This window comes from Camelus ferus, chromosome 11, assembly GCF_009834535.1.
Source record: "Camelus ferus isolate YT-003-E chromosome 11, BCGSAC_Cfer_1.0, whole genome shotgun sequence".
NCBI lineage: Eukaryota > Metazoa > Chordata > Mammalia > Artiodactyla > Camelidae > Camelus > Camelus ferus.
This window is the reverse complement of record NC_045706.1, coordinates 26,421,096-26,440,886: the sequence shown is the minus strand read 5'-3', so window position 1 is coordinate 26,440,886 and position 19,791 is coordinate 26,421,096. Positions and strand designations below refer to the sequence as shown.

The 19,791-nt window shown below is 46.5% G+C and overlaps 2 protein-coding genes across 3 annotated transcripts in view; one reads left to right on the top strand and one right to left on the bottom strand.

Moving 5' to 3' along the window:
• CNNM1 (cyclin and CBS domain divalent metal cation transport mediator 1) overlaps positions 1 to 5,761 on the top strand; it is a 50,369-nt gene extending 44,608 nt beyond the window's left edge. For both annotated transcript variants that reach the window (XM_006184648.3, XM_014559222.2), the window contains 2 exons: positions 1,588 to 1,689; positions 2,696 to 5,761. In XM_006184648.3, the coding sequence (XP_006184710.2) occupies positions 1,588 to 1,689; positions 2,696 to 2,775 (182 nt within the window). In that variant the 3' untranslated portion in view covers positions 2,776 to 5,761. The remainder of the gene's footprint in view (positions 1 to 1,587; positions 1,690 to 2,695) is intronic.
• A 1,871-nt stretch (positions 5,762 to 7,632) lies between these two features.
• The window catches only part of GOT1 (glutamic-oxaloacetic transaminase 1), a 29,385-nt gene continuing 17,226 nt past the window's right edge, over positions 7,633 to 19,791 (bottom strand). The window contains exons 3-9 of the mRNA XM_032491124.1: positions 15,171 to 15,294; positions 14,608 to 14,720; positions 14,283 to 14,387; positions 12,772 to 12,922; positions 12,520 to 12,685; positions 11,498 to 11,640; positions 7,633 to 8,437 (exon numbers count right to left, since the gene is read on the bottom strand). Of these exons, the coding sequence (XP_032347015.1) occupies positions 8,298 to 8,437; positions 11,498 to 11,640; positions 12,520 to 12,685; positions 12,772 to 12,922; positions 14,283 to 14,387; positions 14,608 to 14,720; positions 15,171 to 15,294 (942 nt within the window). The 3' untranslated portion in view covers positions 7,633 to 8,297. The remainder of the gene's footprint in view (positions 8,438 to 11,497; positions 11,641 to 12,519; positions 12,686 to 12,771; positions 12,923 to 14,282; positions 14,388 to 14,607; positions 14,721 to 15,170; positions 15,295 to 19,791) is intronic.

Here is a 19,791-nt window from a genome sequence, read left to right as displayed (position 1 = left end):
TTGGCCCAGGGCGAGCTGGGTGAGGGAAATCTGGGACCCCAGCCCCCATGTAAAACTTCCCACCTCCTTATGCCACCAGGAAAGGGAAACTAACACTGTGCACCTACCATGCATCAAATCCACCTTAACTCATTCCCCCAGGAAGACAGTGTGTGAGAACCATGTCAACTAGGTTTCCACCTGGATTCAGACCTGGCCTCTCCATTTAAGAACTGTGCAACTTGAGGCAGGTCACTTTAACCTAAGTCTTGGTTTCTTTATCTTAATAGATACGTTTCCTTATGCTAGTGGATATAAGTCATGGTGGCTAGCTCATGAGGTAGCTTTGAGCATAAATGAGCTAACATCTATAGGAGGGCACATCACAGTGCTCGGTACTATGCTCTCTAAACATTAGGTCCTTATTATTAGGCCTAATGTAAAGACTAGAAAACTGAGGTCAGCCATCACTCTTACTGACAGGGCTCCTTCCTTTGGGCCTAGAGACTAGCAGTGATCTGTAAGATCTGTCCTGAGGTCCGAGATCATATCACCTCCCTCGGAGACATTGACTGCTTGTCTTGAGAGTGGTGTTGCTCCGAGTTCCCAGTGTCCCACTGGTCCTGAGAGCCTTCTGTGCTTGCCTCACTGAGCTAGACTTCCCCAGGCACTCAGCTGCCCCCTACATCCACCCCCATGCCAGCACTCACCCTACCTGACCTTCCGGACCTGCCCCAGTCCATAATCTGAGACCCCTCAAGTCCAGAGCAATGACCTGACAAGTGTGTGTAGATTTTTGAAGTCAGTGGGACATGCTTGAACTTGTGGCTAACTCAGAAAATCTGGGACATGCATAATCACCATTTCAGGACTCAGATTTAGAACTGATGCTTTTTATCCTGCACATACTGATTTTTGTAGCTAAAGCATGTAGCAAGAAGTTGTATCAAATGAATGAAAATGGAGGAGATCATCTAGTCCATCCTCCCGTCTGACACGTGAGGACCCCAGGCCTGGAGAAGGAAAGTGACTTGCCAGGGTCACAGACCGCATTACAGGCGGGCTCAGCCTCATGGCTTCGGGTGCGGTGCAGTGTCCACCACCTGCTTTGCCTCCCTCCCCGGTGAGCTTCACAAGCACTGGCAATAAAAGCCCGGGTCCCTTCCCGGCTCTGAAACTTGGTGGCTCCCTAAATCCCCCCTGGATCTTGTGGGAGAAGAGAGGACATGTGTGTAATTGTTACTGAGATCTGAGCCCTGTGATTTTCCAGGATCTCTGCATGTCGAGGAAGGAGACACCAGCCAACCTGTCCCCAAAGATGCTTTTTGTCTGGCAGATACTGAGTGGAGATCTTCTTGTCCTCTCCTGCCAGTGTTTGGAGAGTTGGATTCCCACTCTTATTCTCTGTCTCTTTGTTCCTTTTGTGGCACTAAGATGCCTCTTGTAACTAATTAGAGCCTTTGGCTTTGGCATCCCTCCCGTGTCACAGCCATCACTGCCTTGGCTCTGGTTTTGATCTTTCACCTGCTAAGGAACATCATCCAAAAACAGCCTACCTAGATCTCTGGGTGTGTAGGTGGAAAGGCTTGTCTTCTTCTTTTCTCTCAGCATCAGATAGTGAATGTTGTCATATCAACCTGGACACAGAGACCAGCCCCTGCAGTAGTGACTTCGAGGAAACCATGGGCAAGAAGTTGCTGAGAACCTTGAGTGAGTAGCTTTTCACCCAGATGAAAGCCACCCACCAGCTGGTTAGTAAGAGAAACCATTGACTCCTTTGGGGAACGCTAATGAGGTACAGTCGTGGAAGTCTATAATAGGGCTTTGGCCGGAGCTGCACCCTTGATAGTCTGGGGATCTGTCCCATTCAGTTGGTGGTCATCTAGGACAAGAGTCTGCAAACCGTGGCCATAGTCCAAATTCTGGCCACCCTCCCCTGCGTGTTCTTAGAAATAAAGACTCATTGGGTCATCGACCCCCTTGTTATCTGCAGCCACAACGGCAGTTGATTAGTTGCAACAGGGACCAAATGGCCTGCAAAACCTATAATATTTAGTCTCCAGGCCTTTAAAGAAGTAAGTTGTGTTCAGGAGACTCCATAAAAAAGAAAGCAGTATCCTCCGTAGAAGGAAGTCAATGGCAGAGAGAAAAAAGTGGAAAATACTCCTCCCTAAAAACAACAGAGTCAGGAAGAGAGTGTGTTCTTGAGAACACATCTTGAGAACAGTTATGTAATTACTTCCACGTGCCCCAATGCAGAAGGGAAGTTGCTTCCGATCTAGAGAATGTAGGTCCCTGGGGATGGCTCCCAGCTACTCCTAGCACCCCGGCTCAGGGACATCAAAGGCTGTGAGACCAGTACTCTCTCAGAGGGTGTCTGGCAGTCATTCCAGCCGGGCCTACAGGGGATGGGGAGGGATTATCCTGAGGCGTTAAGTGGGCCCCACGCATTCCTCTCCAGGAAACTGCCACTCCATTGGCATTAGCCTGGGTGTGTGGCATTTTTGGAGATGTCATCTCAGGTAGAAGGTGCATTGTAATCCTTCAAGATGCAAATATGCTGATGTCAGCACCAGGAGACAACGCAGATTACTTCCTGCCAAACTATCAAGGGGTTTGTCCCCGTTTCTGCTTCTATTTTGAAGAGCACTTGGACCACTAAGAGTATGAATGTCCTCCCAGGCTTACAGAGTGATCCCTGCAAACTGTTTTTCAGGTGGTCGAAAAAGGAAGAGGTCACCAGATGGAGAGAGAACCTCTGAGGAAAACTCCAACTTAACGCCTCTCATCACATGACAGGCCGGGGTGCGTGAGATTCCAGCACTTTGGGGAGAACCCATCCTCCCATCATCTTCTTCTCCCCAAGGCCTGCCACAGGTGACAGAGTGTTCTGCTTTCCTCTTCACCCTTAGCTGTCAGTTTGGCAGGATTTTCCCCTCATTGCCTCCAGTTTGACGCAGAGCCTTGCCATGGCCGTAACGGAAGGAGGTGCCTCCAGTGGAACGTTGCTAGAAATGGTCTTGTCCACAGCACGGTCTGGGACTGGAGAAGAAATGACTGCCAGCTGATAAAACCACTCTGGGCCCCCTGATGTTCTTTTTGTTCTTTGGTGTCCCCTGGTGCCATAATTCATGCTTAGCTTATGTCAAAAGGTGCCACTGGCAGACAGGCACATAGGCGGCTGGAGCAGCAGATGGGAAGGTTAGTTCAGGAGATGCACCAAAAATTCCTCCAGAACTTCTGAGCAGTGGGACTCAGCCATGCTGGCATGTGAAGCTACAGTACAGAAAACTGTCAGTGACCAGTTTCCTGTTAGATAAGGCTTCCAGCAGCCTGGGGGGTGTGTCTCAGCTGGAACAGAGAGAGCGTGAGGTGGAACCTCGGGTCACTGTATTTCCCAGGGACGTATCTGTTTTGGCTCCCAATCAGCAGTTATCAATCCATCAATAAATCTGCTCCGGAAGAGGAGGAACAGAGGGCAGAGAGACCCAAATGGGAGCCAGAGATGGAACTTCAGGTTCTAAGTTGAAAAGAAAAATTATGTGGAAAAGTTTTTAGCCATGACAAGCCAAAGAGTGCCCAAGTTGGCCAGGAGGATGCAAGCTCTCACGGGACTTCAGTGTGTGTTACACAGGAACGTTGAAGAATCACTCTTCTTTTTCATCTATTCCCCGCATCCCAACCCCACTCCTTACTCCATTCCAGCAAGTCAGCTAAGTGTACTTTATTCCAAAATCTTAGCAGATCTCTGGCTTTTCACCTGGATATTGGGGCAGATGCAATTCCAAGCGTAGCCACCAGATGGCAGGATGATTGCACATACTTACTTGAGTAAACTTTCTGATCTGGAACCACACAGCTAGCCTTAGGGAAAATGTGGAAGTAGGTAAAGGTTGTCTTTGGGACACCTGTCTCCCTTTCTGATGTATCTCCCATCCCTTGGGTTCCCTGGATCAGGAATCCAGTGATCCAGAGATGCCTGCTGAATCTCCAAACCATTCCCTCACTTTTCTCTGGGCATACCATCCAGGCTTCCCTCTCCTTCCTCCAAAATCATTACCTGTAAGTCCCCACATCCAGTCAATCAATAATCACATGGGGATCGGGGAGGCTGCTAATTCCTCTGGGTTGGTTGCGGCTCAAAGGAAAATGCTTACCCATGGGAACCTTTAACTCAGGGGTTCTTAATTTGGGGTCCATCGCTCCAGGGGGTCCATTGTTGGACTTCAGAGGGTCTAGGAAACCCCTAACTCTGTCAGAATTTAGTGTCTGTGTTCTTATGTGTGTTTTCCAGAGGGCTAAATCTTTCATGCGATTCTCAAAGGTCTCTGACCCACAAAGTGTTAAAACCCACTAATTTAACTAGTGGAACATTCAGCCCAAAGTTTCTGCAATGCAGAGTGAAGTGAATACTGGGTAGTTCAAGACAGATTTTATAAGTGGTCTTCTCAAGTGTCCATCAAATCGATGGGGGAAGGTGGCACCCACCAAGTGGAAGTTATCAGAAATTCATGGCACACCCTAGAGTACTGTACAACCTACACCCCATGTAACTTGGCCCCCCTTCCCCACCAAAACAGAGCAGGTGTTGCAGACAGGAGGGGCACAGCATGTGGAAATAGACTTTCTCGCTGGAGATGCCTTTTTTAGCAGTGTATTATTGACTTCACATCCCTTGCCTGGCTCTGCCTGAGGCTCAGCAGTGCATGACTTCTCTTAGACAACTCACAGCTACCACCCACCCCCAACACCTACTCTTGCCTGCTTAGAAACAGGCGAAGTGTCAGCCCTCGGTGCTGGGTGCCTCAGACTCAAACTGGTGGACGGTGAGTTTCAAGCAAGGACTGCCATCATGCAGTCTTCTTGCCCAGCTGGCCACTGGCCCAAGGGGGCCGGCCTGGCTCACCTTCCTTTAGGGGCTCACCTACCCCTTAGGCCATTGGACTCAGGCCACTGCTGTTGCGTTACATCCATCCCTTCACAAAATCCCTAAGGAGCTTTTCACCACTCCCCTCCCTATTCCCCTTCCCAACCTAAGATTTTCTTCAGGTTAAAAAAAGAGAGAAATTTAAAGCATTTATGAAGGCTCAAAAAATTGTAAATAATTTTTAAATAAAATAAAAATGCTTTTCCTGGAACATGGCTGTTTTCCTTGCCCTAGCATCTCAGAGTTCCGAAGTGGTTTCATTTGAGATGCAGGGCAGGTGGTGTACACGTTAACTGTCCCACCCAAGGCCCAGCTGCCTGAAGCGGCACACCTCTCGGGCCCAGGTGTGAGGTTGCAGGGAAGGTTACAGGAAAGCCCTGGTGCTCTGCTTTGGATGTGAGGTAGGTAAGATTTTGCAGGTACGAATGCCAGAAATGGAAAGTAAAACCCAGATGAGAAGCCAGAGTGTGAATGAAGACAAGGAAGGAGCATGAGGATGACGTTGGACCCCTGTGATGTGCGAGGGCACCTTCCAAGTTCAAGGTCAGGGGTGCCAGACCCAGAACAGCCCCTGAGATAATGTGCTGGTCACACTGGCTCGCTTCTGCAGGCCCTCTGGAGAGGAGCCAAAGTGGCCCAATTCCAGTGATCTCCAACTAAAGGCTGGAAAAGGAATACAGGAGCAGGCAGGGTTTGTTTGTCAGTTTCAAACCAACGCAGGAGCGAGAGGCCAGCGAGATGGGTGGAAAGGGGTGTTGGGGCCTTTAATGTCTCTGTGGAAGGTTGGACTCTGACACCTACCAGTTTCTCTAACTAGCACACAGGACAGTTAGTGGCCTGCACCGAACGACTTAGAATTCTTCCCAGGAGCCTCCAGAGAGGCTGTTAACTTCATTAACAGTAATAATAAATGACAGTAACAAGTATTTTGCTGAGGGTTTTATGTGCCAAGTCTTGTGCTAATATCTATTAGTTCATTTCTTTCTCAAAACCACTCGGGGAAGGTGGCTTTACAGCCTGTCTTTGTTTTCCAGACTGTGAAATGGGCTGTGAACAGGGAGATGAACTGCCCAAGGTTCCTCAGCCAGGAAGTGGCTGTGAAGTTCACAGTGTGCGCCAGCCTCTGAGACGCACTGAGAAGTCCTGCAGTAAAGAAACCTTCCTAACTTGCTAGGCCCAGCTTTTCCCAGACTTGCCCAGATGCCCCTTTGCATGTGAACAGTCGTGGGAAAGTAGAAAACGCTGCGGGGAACACTGGCCAAAATATACGCAAGAAAGCCAGGTTCCCATTGAGATTGGGGCTTTTTTAAATTACTAAAAACATTTTAGCACTTTGGTAGGGATACTTTGGTCTAAGCAAGTGTTTTTGACCGGTTTTAATTAGCAATCCCCCTGAAGAGAAAAATTAAATTCAAATTCTGTCCAACAAGAGAAATTAAATACCCAGAAATAAGATTTTGTCAGGTAGGACTGTGCTTTGGAAGACAAGCCATTTTAATATTTTAATATCTTAGACCTTCTTTGCCCCCAAGAACCAACTGTTGCCCCTTGGAGGAACCATCACCCTTGCTGAGAATCCAAGGTGTAAAGCTGTGCCTGGGGAGGACAGAAGGCGGAATCATTCGACAGCTGTTTTGCCTGTCTTCCCTTAGGAACGGCAAGCATCTTTAAATAGGAAGGAGAACAAACACTGGTAGAAAACTAGAGTGGAAGGTAAAGAAGCGATGAGTGTGAGGCCATCACATCACTTCACCTCCGCTCCCATCCACGAGGCTGTCACACACCTGCGCAGTGTTATCTGAAGGACTGCTGGGGATCCGGCTGGGAGAAGGATCTGGAAACCAAATCTGTGAGGAGACCCTGAAGGATGGGAGGAGGGAGGGGCTTCACACGGAAAAGCAAAAACAAGGAATAACAACTGCTGCTCTCAAATATTTGAAAGGCCATCAGTTAAAAGCGCCAGTAGACTTAGTGTCTGTGATTTAAAGGGAGGGGGGCGGGGGAGCAGGACAGATGGTGACTGAATTCTGGATCAAGGTAGAGGGTCTCTTTAAGGAAGGTGCTCCATCTGTAGAATGGGGTGCTTCACCAAGTATTGAAAGAACCAACCCCCACCCCCACCCCAGGTGAAAGTGATGAGTCAGGGACAACACAGAAGAGACTAGTCACTGGGGGAGAGAGGCTGGAGTTGCTGACTTCTAAGACCCCATCGTCCCTCAACTCTGTAGGATTTTATGACAACTCAGATCAGAGGCATCCTAGAATGGGGCAGATAAAAGGAATTATTTTTCACTATTTTAAAACTCCAAGTAGTAGCCCTCTTGTTTTAAGTAAGATTCAAGTTCTACAAAACTGTTATTTGGAAAATCCCTTGGACTCCTTGGAAAATGTGATCTATGTTTAAGTGGCTCTAATTATTTCAACAGACTAGGAGGTACTCCGACTGCAGCAGGAGGGGCTGTGTTCTAGAATCACCCTGAGTGATGTCAACCCTTCCATGAATCCGTGAAGTCCAGTTTCTTAAGCAGTGTAAGAAGACGGCTGGTCTCCGAAGGACAAGCCCACAAAGCTGACAAAGGGCTGTGGTACAGTGAGTTCACCAAAGGGAGGTGTGCTGCAAGAATACATTTTAGTTTTTCTTTGGCAACTGGTAAATCCCATTATAGCATTCGTTTTAAACCATGGGGCTACAACCCATTAGTGGATCACAAAATCAAGTCCATGGGTCTCAATCAGCACTTTTATTTCTTTAGTGAAATATAACATAACAGAATAGAATAGAAAGTGTCAGAATGCACTACACACAGCAAGGAGAAATACTGTTTTGTGAAACTCAGTTCAGTTAAATGTGTGGGTGAGATATAAATATACTTCTTACCTTGGTTGCCCTAAAGAATTAAGCTTAGGGCTAGGGACACAACCATGCGGAAAGAGGAAGACAGATGCGCTGGGTCAAGATGACGAGTTTTAATGACACAGCCAATACCCACAATCACACTTGGCTCTTTAGACAACTTGACCTTTGGGACTAGACTTTGTACAGAGTAAAGGCACACACAGAAGCACATGAGTGACATGGGCAAGACTCCAGCTTCTAGCGAGGGGGCAAGACATCTACATCTCATGATCAAAGTACCTCTTTATTCTTCTCAAATAAAAGCCTTAATTTGCTCTGGCCTCCAAAAGGGCTCTCATCCCAGGCCCCCATTTCTTTTTAAGAGATGTTCTCTTCCTGCAGGGCCAACTGAAACAGAAGCCATCTCACCAGAGCAGCCTTCTTCTGCCCCTCAGTAGTCTCTCATCTAGTTGTGATGTCTACAACCAGGTTTGTGCAGGCAGGGAACACATGAGACAGGGCCGCTTTGGTGGTGCTGGTTTGGGTGTTGTTTCTTCACTGGATTTTGGTGACTGCTTCATGGATGGAGGTGGCCACATAATCTAGATTTTTGGTGGTTAAGCCACACATGTTGATCCGACCACTTGGCAGAAGGTAGATGTGCTTTTCATTGACCAGATATTCAACCTGCTTGGCTGTTGAAAACCAAAAGAGATACATAATCAGGGCCATAGGAATCCTTTAAGCAATGGAGATTCAGAGATTCCATGACCATTACAGTTTCCTTCTTCCCCCAAGCACAGAGAGAAGCAAAAGAAAAGGGGCTATTTTGTCCAGTCGACACAATGGGAAATACATTCAATAGATTCTGGAAACTACTCTTTTGAGTTAACTCTCTAATCCCCAGAGAGTTAACACGCACGTCTCCTCTTGACGGGAATTTTCATCTGGGACTACCGCCCAACACCACCTTGCACGTTACATTCACCAGGACACCCTATCAACTCAACCAAAACAACCCATAGACTTACGCACATTCCGTCCATAGGAAAACCTGGTTACGAAGTGCTTCCTTTATCTCTTCCCGTCTTTGCTTAACCCTGAGCACCAAGAACAACTTCCCTTTGACATCTCCTTTTCACAATACATTCTACGAGGCCCCAAGATGAGAGGTGCTGGATAAATGCTGTGTGTGTGAACCAACAGGGACCTCTCAGACCAGGCCCGCCTAAGGTCTCATCCACACGCTTGCAGGAGGGCTTTCCCGTGAGTCTGCAGAAACACTCATGTATGAAATGGGAAGGGCCTGCCTTCCTTTATGCCACAATCTCTAGAGCTTTTTTGCTCTATTGCAAAGCTGTGAGAGAACTTTCGCTGATATTTTTTTCTTTTTGGCCAAAGTAGTTAACACCCTTAAGACACCATCAATTTGAGGAAATGGCATAATAATAATTGTAATAGATTGAATGTCTGTGTCCCTCCAAAATTAATATGTTGAAACCCTAACCCTGACTGCGATAGTATCAGAAGGTGGAGCCTTTGGCAGGTAATTAGGTTTAGATGAGGTCATGAGGGTAAGCACGCACGATGGGAGTAGTGCCCTTTTTAGAGGAGATAAGAGAGCTTGCATGAGCCCACACGTTCTGTCTGTCTCTCTTCCCCCCACCCCCCACCATGGAAAGATACAGCAAGAAGACAGCCATTTGCAAGCTAGGAAGAGAGCTTCCACCAGAACCGGATGATGCTGGTACCTTGATCTCAGACTTCCCAGCCTCTAGAACTGTGAGAAGTAAATTTGTGTTATTTAAGCCACCCAGTCTGTGGCATTTTGTTATAGCAGCGCAAGCAGACTAAGACGGTAATAAAATTATAATCATCAGAGGAGCAAACACTATGTGCTAGGCAGTGTTCTAAGCACTTTGTATTAGCTCAGTTAATCTTGACAATAATCTGATCATCCCTATTTTACAGATGTCAGTGGCCCTCCCAAGGTCACACAGCTGGTCAGTGGTGGACCTGGGATTTTAAGGCAGGCAGAGGAACTCCTGAGTCTGAGCTCTTAGCCAGGGCTCTATGTTGCCTCTGTACGGAGGTGAAAAACCTGTACTCAGTGCTACCAGTGGCCCCTCCAAACAAAGCCACCTTCAGAAGCAGCCTTGACCAGCTTTAACTGTGTGAATTACAGCCATCGTGGAGCTAGCGCCTAACTTCGCACACCAACAAAGGCATGGGCACAGCACACTTGTAAATCCTGTGGCCCAGAGGCAGATGATGTGGTTACAGGACTCCCACGCTGTTTTTTTAAATAGAAATGAAACTTTTCTACTTTTCTCGGGAGGGGAGACTCACCATTGAGAAGCTAGTAAAAGTTAGGGACTTTTTCCCTAGGAAAAGGCCAATATACACACCCATAATTTCCAAGATATCATTTCAGGATGAAAGCCCCTGTTTTTATAGATAAAATGTAATAAAAGAAGTACTGTAACATGAGAATTGTAGAAACTAGGTGAGCACGTGGGGTTCACTGTACAATTCCTCCAACTTTTCTGTGCGTTTAAAATTTTTCCTAAATGTTGGGATGAAAAAAAATCTGTTTTTAAAAAGGTAAATGGTGCCAAGTTCTAAAAATATAACTTTATGTTATAAACCCAGATCTATTCTCACCACTTTTCAATTCATAATAAAACTAATTTCCTACTCTGGAGAGGGGGACGATATGACTATTTTATGGGAAGATAGCCCCACCTTGTGAACTTTCAGAATATTACTACTAAACACCATTTCTATTACGTTTAATATCTTAAAAATTGTATAAGGTTGGCTTTCCTTAATCAAGTGACTAATTCCCTCTTCTAGAATCGGAGGACACCTATGGCTAACTGAGCTATCCCTTTCCTTTCTTGGGTAGCCTCATTTTACCCCACAGTATTTCAGTGGGTCTACAATACACAATCTCTACCACTTTTCTTATTTATATTTATTTCTTTTGGCTTTTTCTGAGCCCACTTCAGACAGGCACTCTGATAGCCCCGGTTTTAGTACCTCACAGCGCCTCTGATGTTCTACTTACTACCAAAAGGCACGCATTTGTCCCCAGAGCCACTCGGACACAAGCTCCACACACAAGCGAGTGGCCACATCTGCACCATGCGACCAGTGGCTTGGCTTGAGATGCTCAAGATTTACTTATTAAATAAATGAACCCCTATCAACAGAAGGGATGGCCAGTCACTGGTGCACCTGGCCAAGATCATGCATGGCTGGCTGCCCGCTAGACTTTCATTCGGCTTTTAATTCCAACTACCAATCTAAGTTCTTATTTAGGAAATGAAGAGAGAATTTTGTAACCCCTTTTTGAAGGCAATGCTTGGAGACTAGGAAAGACTTATTAAGAAATAAGGTCCCTAGATAATAATCATATGTAGTATTTATACTTAAGATTAAAGAAAAGCCAAAAGGTACATTTATAAAAATGTTTCATAAATCAAGGCTCCAAGCTACAAATCCTGTTAACTTTCCAACTGGCTCAGTCAATTCCCAGCCCACAAAACTGAAAATATCTGAGTTATGGGTCAGGAGGGGAGACCACAACAAAGCTCTTCTGAGATTCACGGGGTCCAGGAGATGGATGGGACACACAGAGAACACCTAACTTGTTCTGTTCCTAAGTAAGAGCTGACCAACTGGGCGACAAGAACACTATCTGAGAGCAGTGCTGTCCGACGGTGAGCGTTTGAGGTGGTGGGGCCACTTACGGTTCAACCCGGTGAAGCTGAACATTCCAATCTGATCCGTGATGTGGTTCCAGGTTCCAGGGGTCCTGAGGGCTTCTAACCGTGCCCTGAGCTCAGATCTCATGGTCAGAATGCGTTCAGCCATTGTCTTCACATTACCTGTCCTGAGTGGGCAGCAATATGAATACCAATCCAGACAGGAGAAATGGTACATGAAAACATACAAAGTTTTAAAATGCAATTTAATCTATAAGCTGAAAACAGGATCACAACCTGCCTGTTATGGTATATGGATGGGTGGATAAGGAGACCAGAAGAGACAGACTTACCAGGCAGAAGGAAAGGGCTCTACGTACTGATGGAGTTCATAGCTAGTCTTAGGTATACTGGCTGTAATACCATTTATGTGTGTTGTTTGTTTTTAAGATTTTTTTTGGAGGGGGGTAGATAATTTAGGTTTATTTATTTTTTAACAGGGGTACTGGTGATTGAATCCAGGACCGTGTGCATGCTAAGTACATGCTCTACCACTGAGCTATACTCTGCCCCCTCCACTTATGTTTTAACTCAGACTTCACCTAGGTGCTGATCGAGGCAGGGTAATATATTTTATCAGGCCTAATTAAGTACAGAGTACAGATTTAGCTACTACACAAAAATTACTCTGCTTAAAAATAAGATATATATAAATTAGATAAGAATGAAGAGCCCCAAAATTGCTGCACTAACTTGAAGCTGGACAGTCTATTCTATGAGAAATTCCTCCCTGTATTTCCCAACTTTAAGGGGAGGAAGTCTGCGCAGCAGGAGAGTGGGGGAAACTCCCCTTCACTGATTCACTGAGTGCTTCCCTCCTATGTTCCCAGTGTCGTGTTACACACAGGTGAGTAGGTGGCAGCCCTATTTGACAGAAATATCTGACACAGAGATTCAAGCAATTTTGTCCTGCCTCCACCAAAATAAAGGAAGAGACAGTTCAATGTAGTGGGACAATCGCTGTTCTGCCTCCCCACCCGTCGTCCATTGGACGTTGAGCCCCTTACCATTCCTTAAAGAGCTCAGGGTCAGAGAGGGTGCAGGCCACGATTCGCGCTCCCTGAGCGGGGGGATTGGACCACGTAACTCGCACGATCTTCTCCATCTGGGAAAGGATCCGCAGGATGCTATCCGGTTCTTTTGCAACCACGGTCAGATTCCCCACTCGTTCATCTAAAAAGAGGGATGAGAAATCAGCCTTGAGGCCGTGGTGGGGGCAGGGCTGGGGCGGCTGGGCTGTAACTCAGGAGAGCACTCACTGTAGAGCCCGAAGTTCTTGGAGAAGGACTGGGCACAGAAGAGCTCGAACCCTTCAGACACAAAATAGCGAATGGCCCAGGCGTCTTTCTCCAGGTTGCCAGATGCGAAGCCCTGATAGGCTGAGTCAAAGAAGGGGAACAGAAACCGGCGCTGCGAGGAAGGAGACCGAGTCAGGGCAGGAAATCCTCCTGGAACCGACCTCAGACACCGGCCTTCCTTCCCCAACTGGCACCTGGAAGGAATTTCTCACACTGTTTATTCCTCCTACTTCTTTCCTTCCTGCATCCGTCTCTACTTTACACCTGCTTCTCGGTTCAACTAAATACCAACCAACAAATGTAACAACTTCAGTAAGCCTCTTTTTTTTTTTAAGTATATTGTTCTAGAGTGTCACGATGCTGCTTCGCCAACAGGGCACATCTGATCACATCACTCATGACATCAGATTTCCAGGGGCTCCCCACTGCCCTCATAATAAAGTCGGATGCCTCGGCACAGGACCTGGCCCCCATTTACCTCTCCAGCCTCATCACTCACACTCCCCTCCTCCCCTGGAACTCTGGCCCATACCAAGAATTACCTTCACTTCCTTAAATGGACCGTGACCTCTGCCATCGGCTTTTGACCATACTCTTCCCTCTGCAGTGAACATTCCTTCCCTGCCAGCTCCAGCCTGTCCTCATCCTTCAAGTCTCAATGTGGAAGCCACCTCTTTCAGGAGCAGAAGGCTTCATCTACTACCATACACACACACATACACACACACACACACACACACACACACACACACACACACACACACTCCCCAAAGTCTGGGCTATGTGCCTCCCTATGACCCCATCAACACAGCTGTCTCACAGTACGTGGCTGTGTCCCCAAACAGGCTGTATGCTCTTTAAGGGCCAGACCACCTCTGCTCTGTTCACTATTGTATCCCCGTGGCACCTGGCACATAATAGTTTCTTAAGAAGCATTCTTTAAACACGTTCATGAGGAACATACACACTTTGAGCTAGAAATTCCAAAGTAGAAAGTTATCCCAAAGAAATAATTAAAAGGATGTTTATTATATCATTGTTCACAGGAGTAAGAAATCTGAGCTCTAAATGGCCATCAATTGATTTAATCAAATCCCTAATGTGATATAATCCATGCACAGAAAACAACAAAACATTTAATGATACGTAAAGGAGTTCAAATCAAAGACAAAATATGTTACAAAACAGTATAGACAAAAAGATCCCATCTTTGTAAAATAAATATATGTGTATGTATAACTACGCTGAAAAAAAAAAGAAAGAAAGGAAAAAAAGGAGAGAAACCAACATTCTGTATACTGAAATATTAATAGTGGCTTTCTTTGGGTAACAGAATTTACAGTTAGTATTTATTTTCTTCTTTGGGCTTTTCTCCATTTTCCAGATTCTTCAGTAAACAGATATTATTTCTGAATACATCAAACATTAATACACACTATGTTTAGGAGATGTGCTGAAAAGGCAGTTGTTACCTTCATGACGGAGGCGATCTGCTTCCACTGCTCTGGAGTTGGGTCTGTCCCAGTTGGGTTGTGTGCACAGGCATGGAGGACAAAGATGGAGAACTCTGGAGCTTTCTGAGGAGGAGGAAGCTATGTCAGCTCTTCCAGCAGCAAGAATGGGGGACAGAGTCTGGGGTACACAGGGCAGGCATTCCCTCCTATGTGCCATTTCAGAAACCACCATCGATTTGGGTAGGATGTCCCAGACTTTCTCATTTATCAACTGATCCAAAGACCTTTCCCTGCTCCTCCTGACACCATAGCATTTCTTCTACTTTTTCTTCTAATCACCCACCTCCAGATCATTCAGGAAACCCTGGAGGTCGAGTCCTCTCTTCGCTGCATCCCAGTAGTGATAGGACCGAATGTCTTTAAATCCAGCGGCAGTAAAGACACCGTTATGATTCTCTGCAAGCAAAGGGATAAAACATTACATGTTGCACAAACACAAGGAGGCTTAATTAGAAAGGATGCAAATCACCTTCCAGGGTCCTCGCAGGCTCAAAGTCTACTGGGTGACAGACACTGAGGTGAGGGGTTAAGGCTGAGAGGAAGGACTGTAACCAGGAACAAGTTCGATGAGTCACAGTCATGCTGCCTTACAGAGGGCCCTCCCTCCTCTGGGAAGGTTCAATATACACTAACATACACGTTCACCAAGAGTCCTGGGACAAAGGATCCCTAATCTGAAGGTAAGTGTCAGGTTACTCGTGTACTGCCATAATCCACTGCTCAAGCCATTCCCAAATGTCAGGTGATCCAGGGCTGGGTTACATTTTCAGCGTATGCAATGAGAATCATGAGGATAATTCTCCCCGGCTTCTCTGTTTCTTCTCTTGCTACAGCTACAGGACTCACCCCAGGTTGGTGAGGATACGTAGACGGGCGTGTCCTTGTTGTTCGTTCCGTTGTACCATCGAGCTAAGAACTCGGCTCCGATTCGAAGTGCACCTGTTCCCCCCAAAGACTGCACGCCTCCTACCTGCAAGAGAAGAAGCAGTGTCACTGCTTAATTAACGGTGAGGTCAGATATTAGGGGAAATACAGTAAGGATAAGCATTTCCTTCTTGTCTGCTCTGTGCTAAACCCTTTAAATGTATTATCCCGACAAAGTCTCAGAACTATACAAAGTATTATTTGCCCATGTTTACAAATGAGGAAGTGAAACACACTTCTCAAAGCTACCAGCTACTGAGCAGTAAGGCCAGGTCTTTCCCTAGGACATCTGGAAGTCCAACTTTTGAGGGAGCATCCCTTTGAAAACGGAGGTAGAGGACACACCTAGACCACATGGCAGTGTGCCCTGCAGGGCAAACCCATCCGCCTGGCACCCATCCCTAGATGAAAATTGCCCTCCAACAGAAGCCCGTAATCTTGCTAGCTTGCCATCAACATCTGCAATGCCCCTTCTCATTGCTGTAACGCAGGCTTATTAATCCTTAGAAAAGTTCTAACAAAGGTGATATGCAAATACTTTCCTCTCCTGAAGCTTCTGCTTATCTTAAAATGGCCTCACCTGGGCAATAATAAAAGTCCTATGTTTTATCATTTACAAAATACCCCCGCACATTTTCTTATTTGACCCTCACACAGCCCTGTAAAGTCAGTTCTAGATCTGCAATTTATACATGAGGAAGTTGATTCAGAGAAGTGATTTCCCAAAGGATTCATAGCTGGTAAGCAGCAGAGCTGGGCATAAACCCGCATCTTCTCACTCTCAATGTGGTCACTAGGCTCTGCATCCGTCATTCTGCCTACATATCTTTGATTCTGCCCTTTCACAATCTAATTAGGTTTCAGCGTAACTCCTTCAGTAGAGAAATGTCAGAAATTACATGTTGCTTAATATGCCAAAAGGAGAAAGAAAGAAAAAGATCACATGAGAAAGTCTAAAAGGAAGTTCACATACCCATCTGGTAACAGTGAGAACCTCTGGGGAGGGGCCTAGCAAGTGGGAATAGTGGTCAAAGGGACTTTGGCCTAATCTACAAGTTGTTTTATAAAAATATGAAGAATAAATTCAGGTATTATCTGAGATTTGCTGTAAAATAATTTAGCTTTGGCTACAGGATGGGGGAATATACAAGACTGACCAAATACAGATCAGTGCTGAAACTAAGTGATGGATACATGGGGTTTGTTCATTATACTGTTTTATCTTCTTTTGTACATATTTGACATTTTCCACAATAAAAAGGTTAAAAAAAAAAACTTCCTAGATAAAGAAGAAAAGCTTCCAAAATCTCAAAAAAAAAACCCAAAACCTAACATCAATGCTAAAAGATGACAAAGGAAAAAAAGGAAAGAGAGAGACCTCTTTCATGAATATTGATACTAACTTCCCAAGTAAACATAAATGAACAGTACAAGTCCAACAGTACATTTAAAAATAACTCCTTGAGCGAGTGAGTCATCCAACAAATGAGTGATAAGAAATATGTAAGTGAATCAGTTCTCCTGGGTCTTCCCCATATACAAAGTGTTACTACACTTTGTTTGAGTTTCTCCTACTGAAAAAAAAAAAAAAAAAATATATATATATATATATATAAAACTTGTCGTGTTGCTAGATAAAGAAAACAATCACCCAAATGCCAAATGATCATCATAACAGGTGAGAAAAGTATAGCCATTTCTGATATAAATGCTCAGTAAATGGAGACATCCTGAAAATAACTAAAAACAAAAACAAAAAAATTATTCATCCATGATGAATAAGTCAGCTTCTAGGTAAAAACTAAATCATGAGCAGAAATCCCCTTTAAGCCAGGAACAAGGCAATCATACCAACAATCACCACTTTTATTCCCCATTGTTCTATTTATATTCAGAGATCTAGGCATCTGTGAAAGAATGCCATCTGAAACGTGAATCAGAAACAAAGCTGACAGTCGGGGAGTGAGGAACTGAGCACGGCTGTCCACTGCAGAGGAGCCAAGGCAGGGGGTACTGGGGTGGAAAGGGTCGGTGGGTGTCAGATGTGGTTCTTCAGTGGTCAAAAGTTTTAAAGGTTTGGCCTTCACATTGTGATCTCCCTGGATTCTTTATGCAAATTGCTACCAAGGTGCTGTAACCCAAATGTGCCTTTACCCTTCATGGATTTGTCCATGAACAAGGGGAATCCAGCAAGACTTGGCATGAAGCTATGCCAATAGACAAGCTGTACTCTCAACTTAGCCACACTGCCTGAAGGAATCCTTCCTGGGCTTTAGAGCACCTATCCGAGAACACAATTTGCTGATGTGGTGACTTTGGCGTGAGGAGGAGAGCTGGCTAGAAGCTGCTTGTAGCCAAGGCTATGACGCATTGATCTCAGTGCCCCTTTCAATTTACATGGTATCTGGCACATGGTACTAAATAAACATGGGCTGAACTAAACAAAGAAAAAGACGTTTTAAAGGTGAGAGCCACAGAGAAAGCCCAAAATTCCCAGAGGCAACGGTCCAAGCAAGAAACTGGGACGCCATCTCATGGCCCACAAGCCCTCCTAGCTGCAATGGCTCAGTAATTTCAGAAGCTGAAATGTTACCAGGCAGAAGATGAAAATTGGACATTTGGTCTGGATCCTAAGGTCTGAAAATGCAAAAGCAATATGAGGCAATGATAAGTCTAGAAAATAGATCTCTTCAGAATGGTTGATGGTCCTGGCAATGTTAAATCTTGAGAAGAAAAAATCTAAGGGAAGACATGATTACTGTTCGTTTTCTTTTATTCATGCCTCACCGCCTTCAAGTTTTGGCTCAAATGTCATTTCTATTTCTACAATGACCACCCTTGTTAAAACTGTATCCATGTTCACTCCCGCCCTCAGCACTCCTAACAGGCCTTCCCCAGCTCTATTTTTGTAGCATTTATCATCTTTTAATATATCATATCATGTTTCTGTTTATTATGTGTATAGTCAGTTTCTCCCCACAAAACTGTAAGCTGGGCAGAGGATTTGGGGTGTTTTGGTCACTGCTGTGCTCCAGCAACTAAAACAGTACCTACCCCTAGTGGTGAGCACTCATGTGTTGATTGAACGAGTAAGTGAATTCAAACATCTGAGAATCTCCCTGGTGCCAGGCTAGGAGCTAAATGCTTAAAAGTTTTGCAAGATAAATAAGGAAGCCATCATCCCTGCCCTGGAGGAAGCTATGGTCTTGTGGGAGACACGGGCTTAGGAAATTGGCCACTAGAGTAAACACAGTAAGCACTGCTATTTCAAAGCTATGCACAGTCCTGTGATGACTCAGAGGACTCGAATGACTAGCTCTGCCTGAGACAGCTCAGGATTCAGCATGGTAGTGACCCTCAGTCGGGCCTTGAAGGACTTGCAGGCGGGGAGTCACAGAAGTGAAGGAGGCATTCTGAGCAGAGGGAACAGCTGAGGCAAAGGTGCCACATCACGACAGGGTCTGGTGGGTCTAGAAAACAGCAGGTTCTTAGGATGGTAGGACCCGGGGGGATGGGGACAAGAGTAACTGAAGAACAGCATAAAGCGGGAAGACGGAGAAGATGGCGGAGTAGAAGGACACTCGCAGGTCACCCTCTCCCACAAATACACCAAGACCCACATCTACAGACCCACTCAGCCAACCAGAGCACCTGTGGAACTCCGACAGAACATCGCCCTCTTCAAAAGATAAAGATGCCAAAAATCTGGTAGGAGAAAAGGAAAAAAGGAAGAACAAAAGGCAAAGCAGTGCGGGGCGGGTCCCGCGGGGAGGGAGCAGCAAAGGAGGACTGGCGCTCGCTCGCTGGGTCTCCCCTCTCCAACTGAGAGGCCAGCGGGACGGAGGGGGAGCCTCCGAGGCTCGGATCTGTACAGAGCAGCCCTTGACTAACAGAACTAAGTTAAACGGGCACAGAGCGTCCCCCCGACACCCAGCCTGAGACGCGGGCCGGCAGCGGCGGGCAGGGCCAGGCTGCACAAGCCGGGCAGAGGACGGAAGTGGCTGCACTGAGGCAGCCCCGGGGGAACGCAAGGGGCTGCGCGCCATGGCTGTGGGTGCACAGGGCAGAACAACCTGGGCCCTCCATAAAACAGCAAGGTTGATGTGCTCTCGGGGGAAGGGTGCACACCCCCATCTCTGAAAACCCGCGGAAAGTTTTCGGGGGAAGAGAGGCGGGGCTCAGACAAAGCCGCCATATCCTCCTCGCTTAGCACCCAGGTGGGGGCGGGGGCGAAACCTGCATCCGCACCGAAGGGCTTAGCAGCCTCAAAGGCCAGACTGAGACGGGCCTGCAGCCCGGGGCAGATAGGATCCTTCCATCCTGGTCCCTCAGAGAACTTGCTCCACAAAGACAAACAAGGAGCTGGGTTTTGGCTCGGAGCAGGGACAGAGCTGTCCCTCGGTCTTCCCCGAGCCCACCCGCGGAGCACCGACCAGGGCGGAGCACGCAGCTGCACAGAGAGCGGAACTACCAGTGGTGCAGGTAGAGGGAGAGCGGCCCCCCCCCCCCCCCGCCTTTCGGGCAGGAACACAGCCCCTGACCG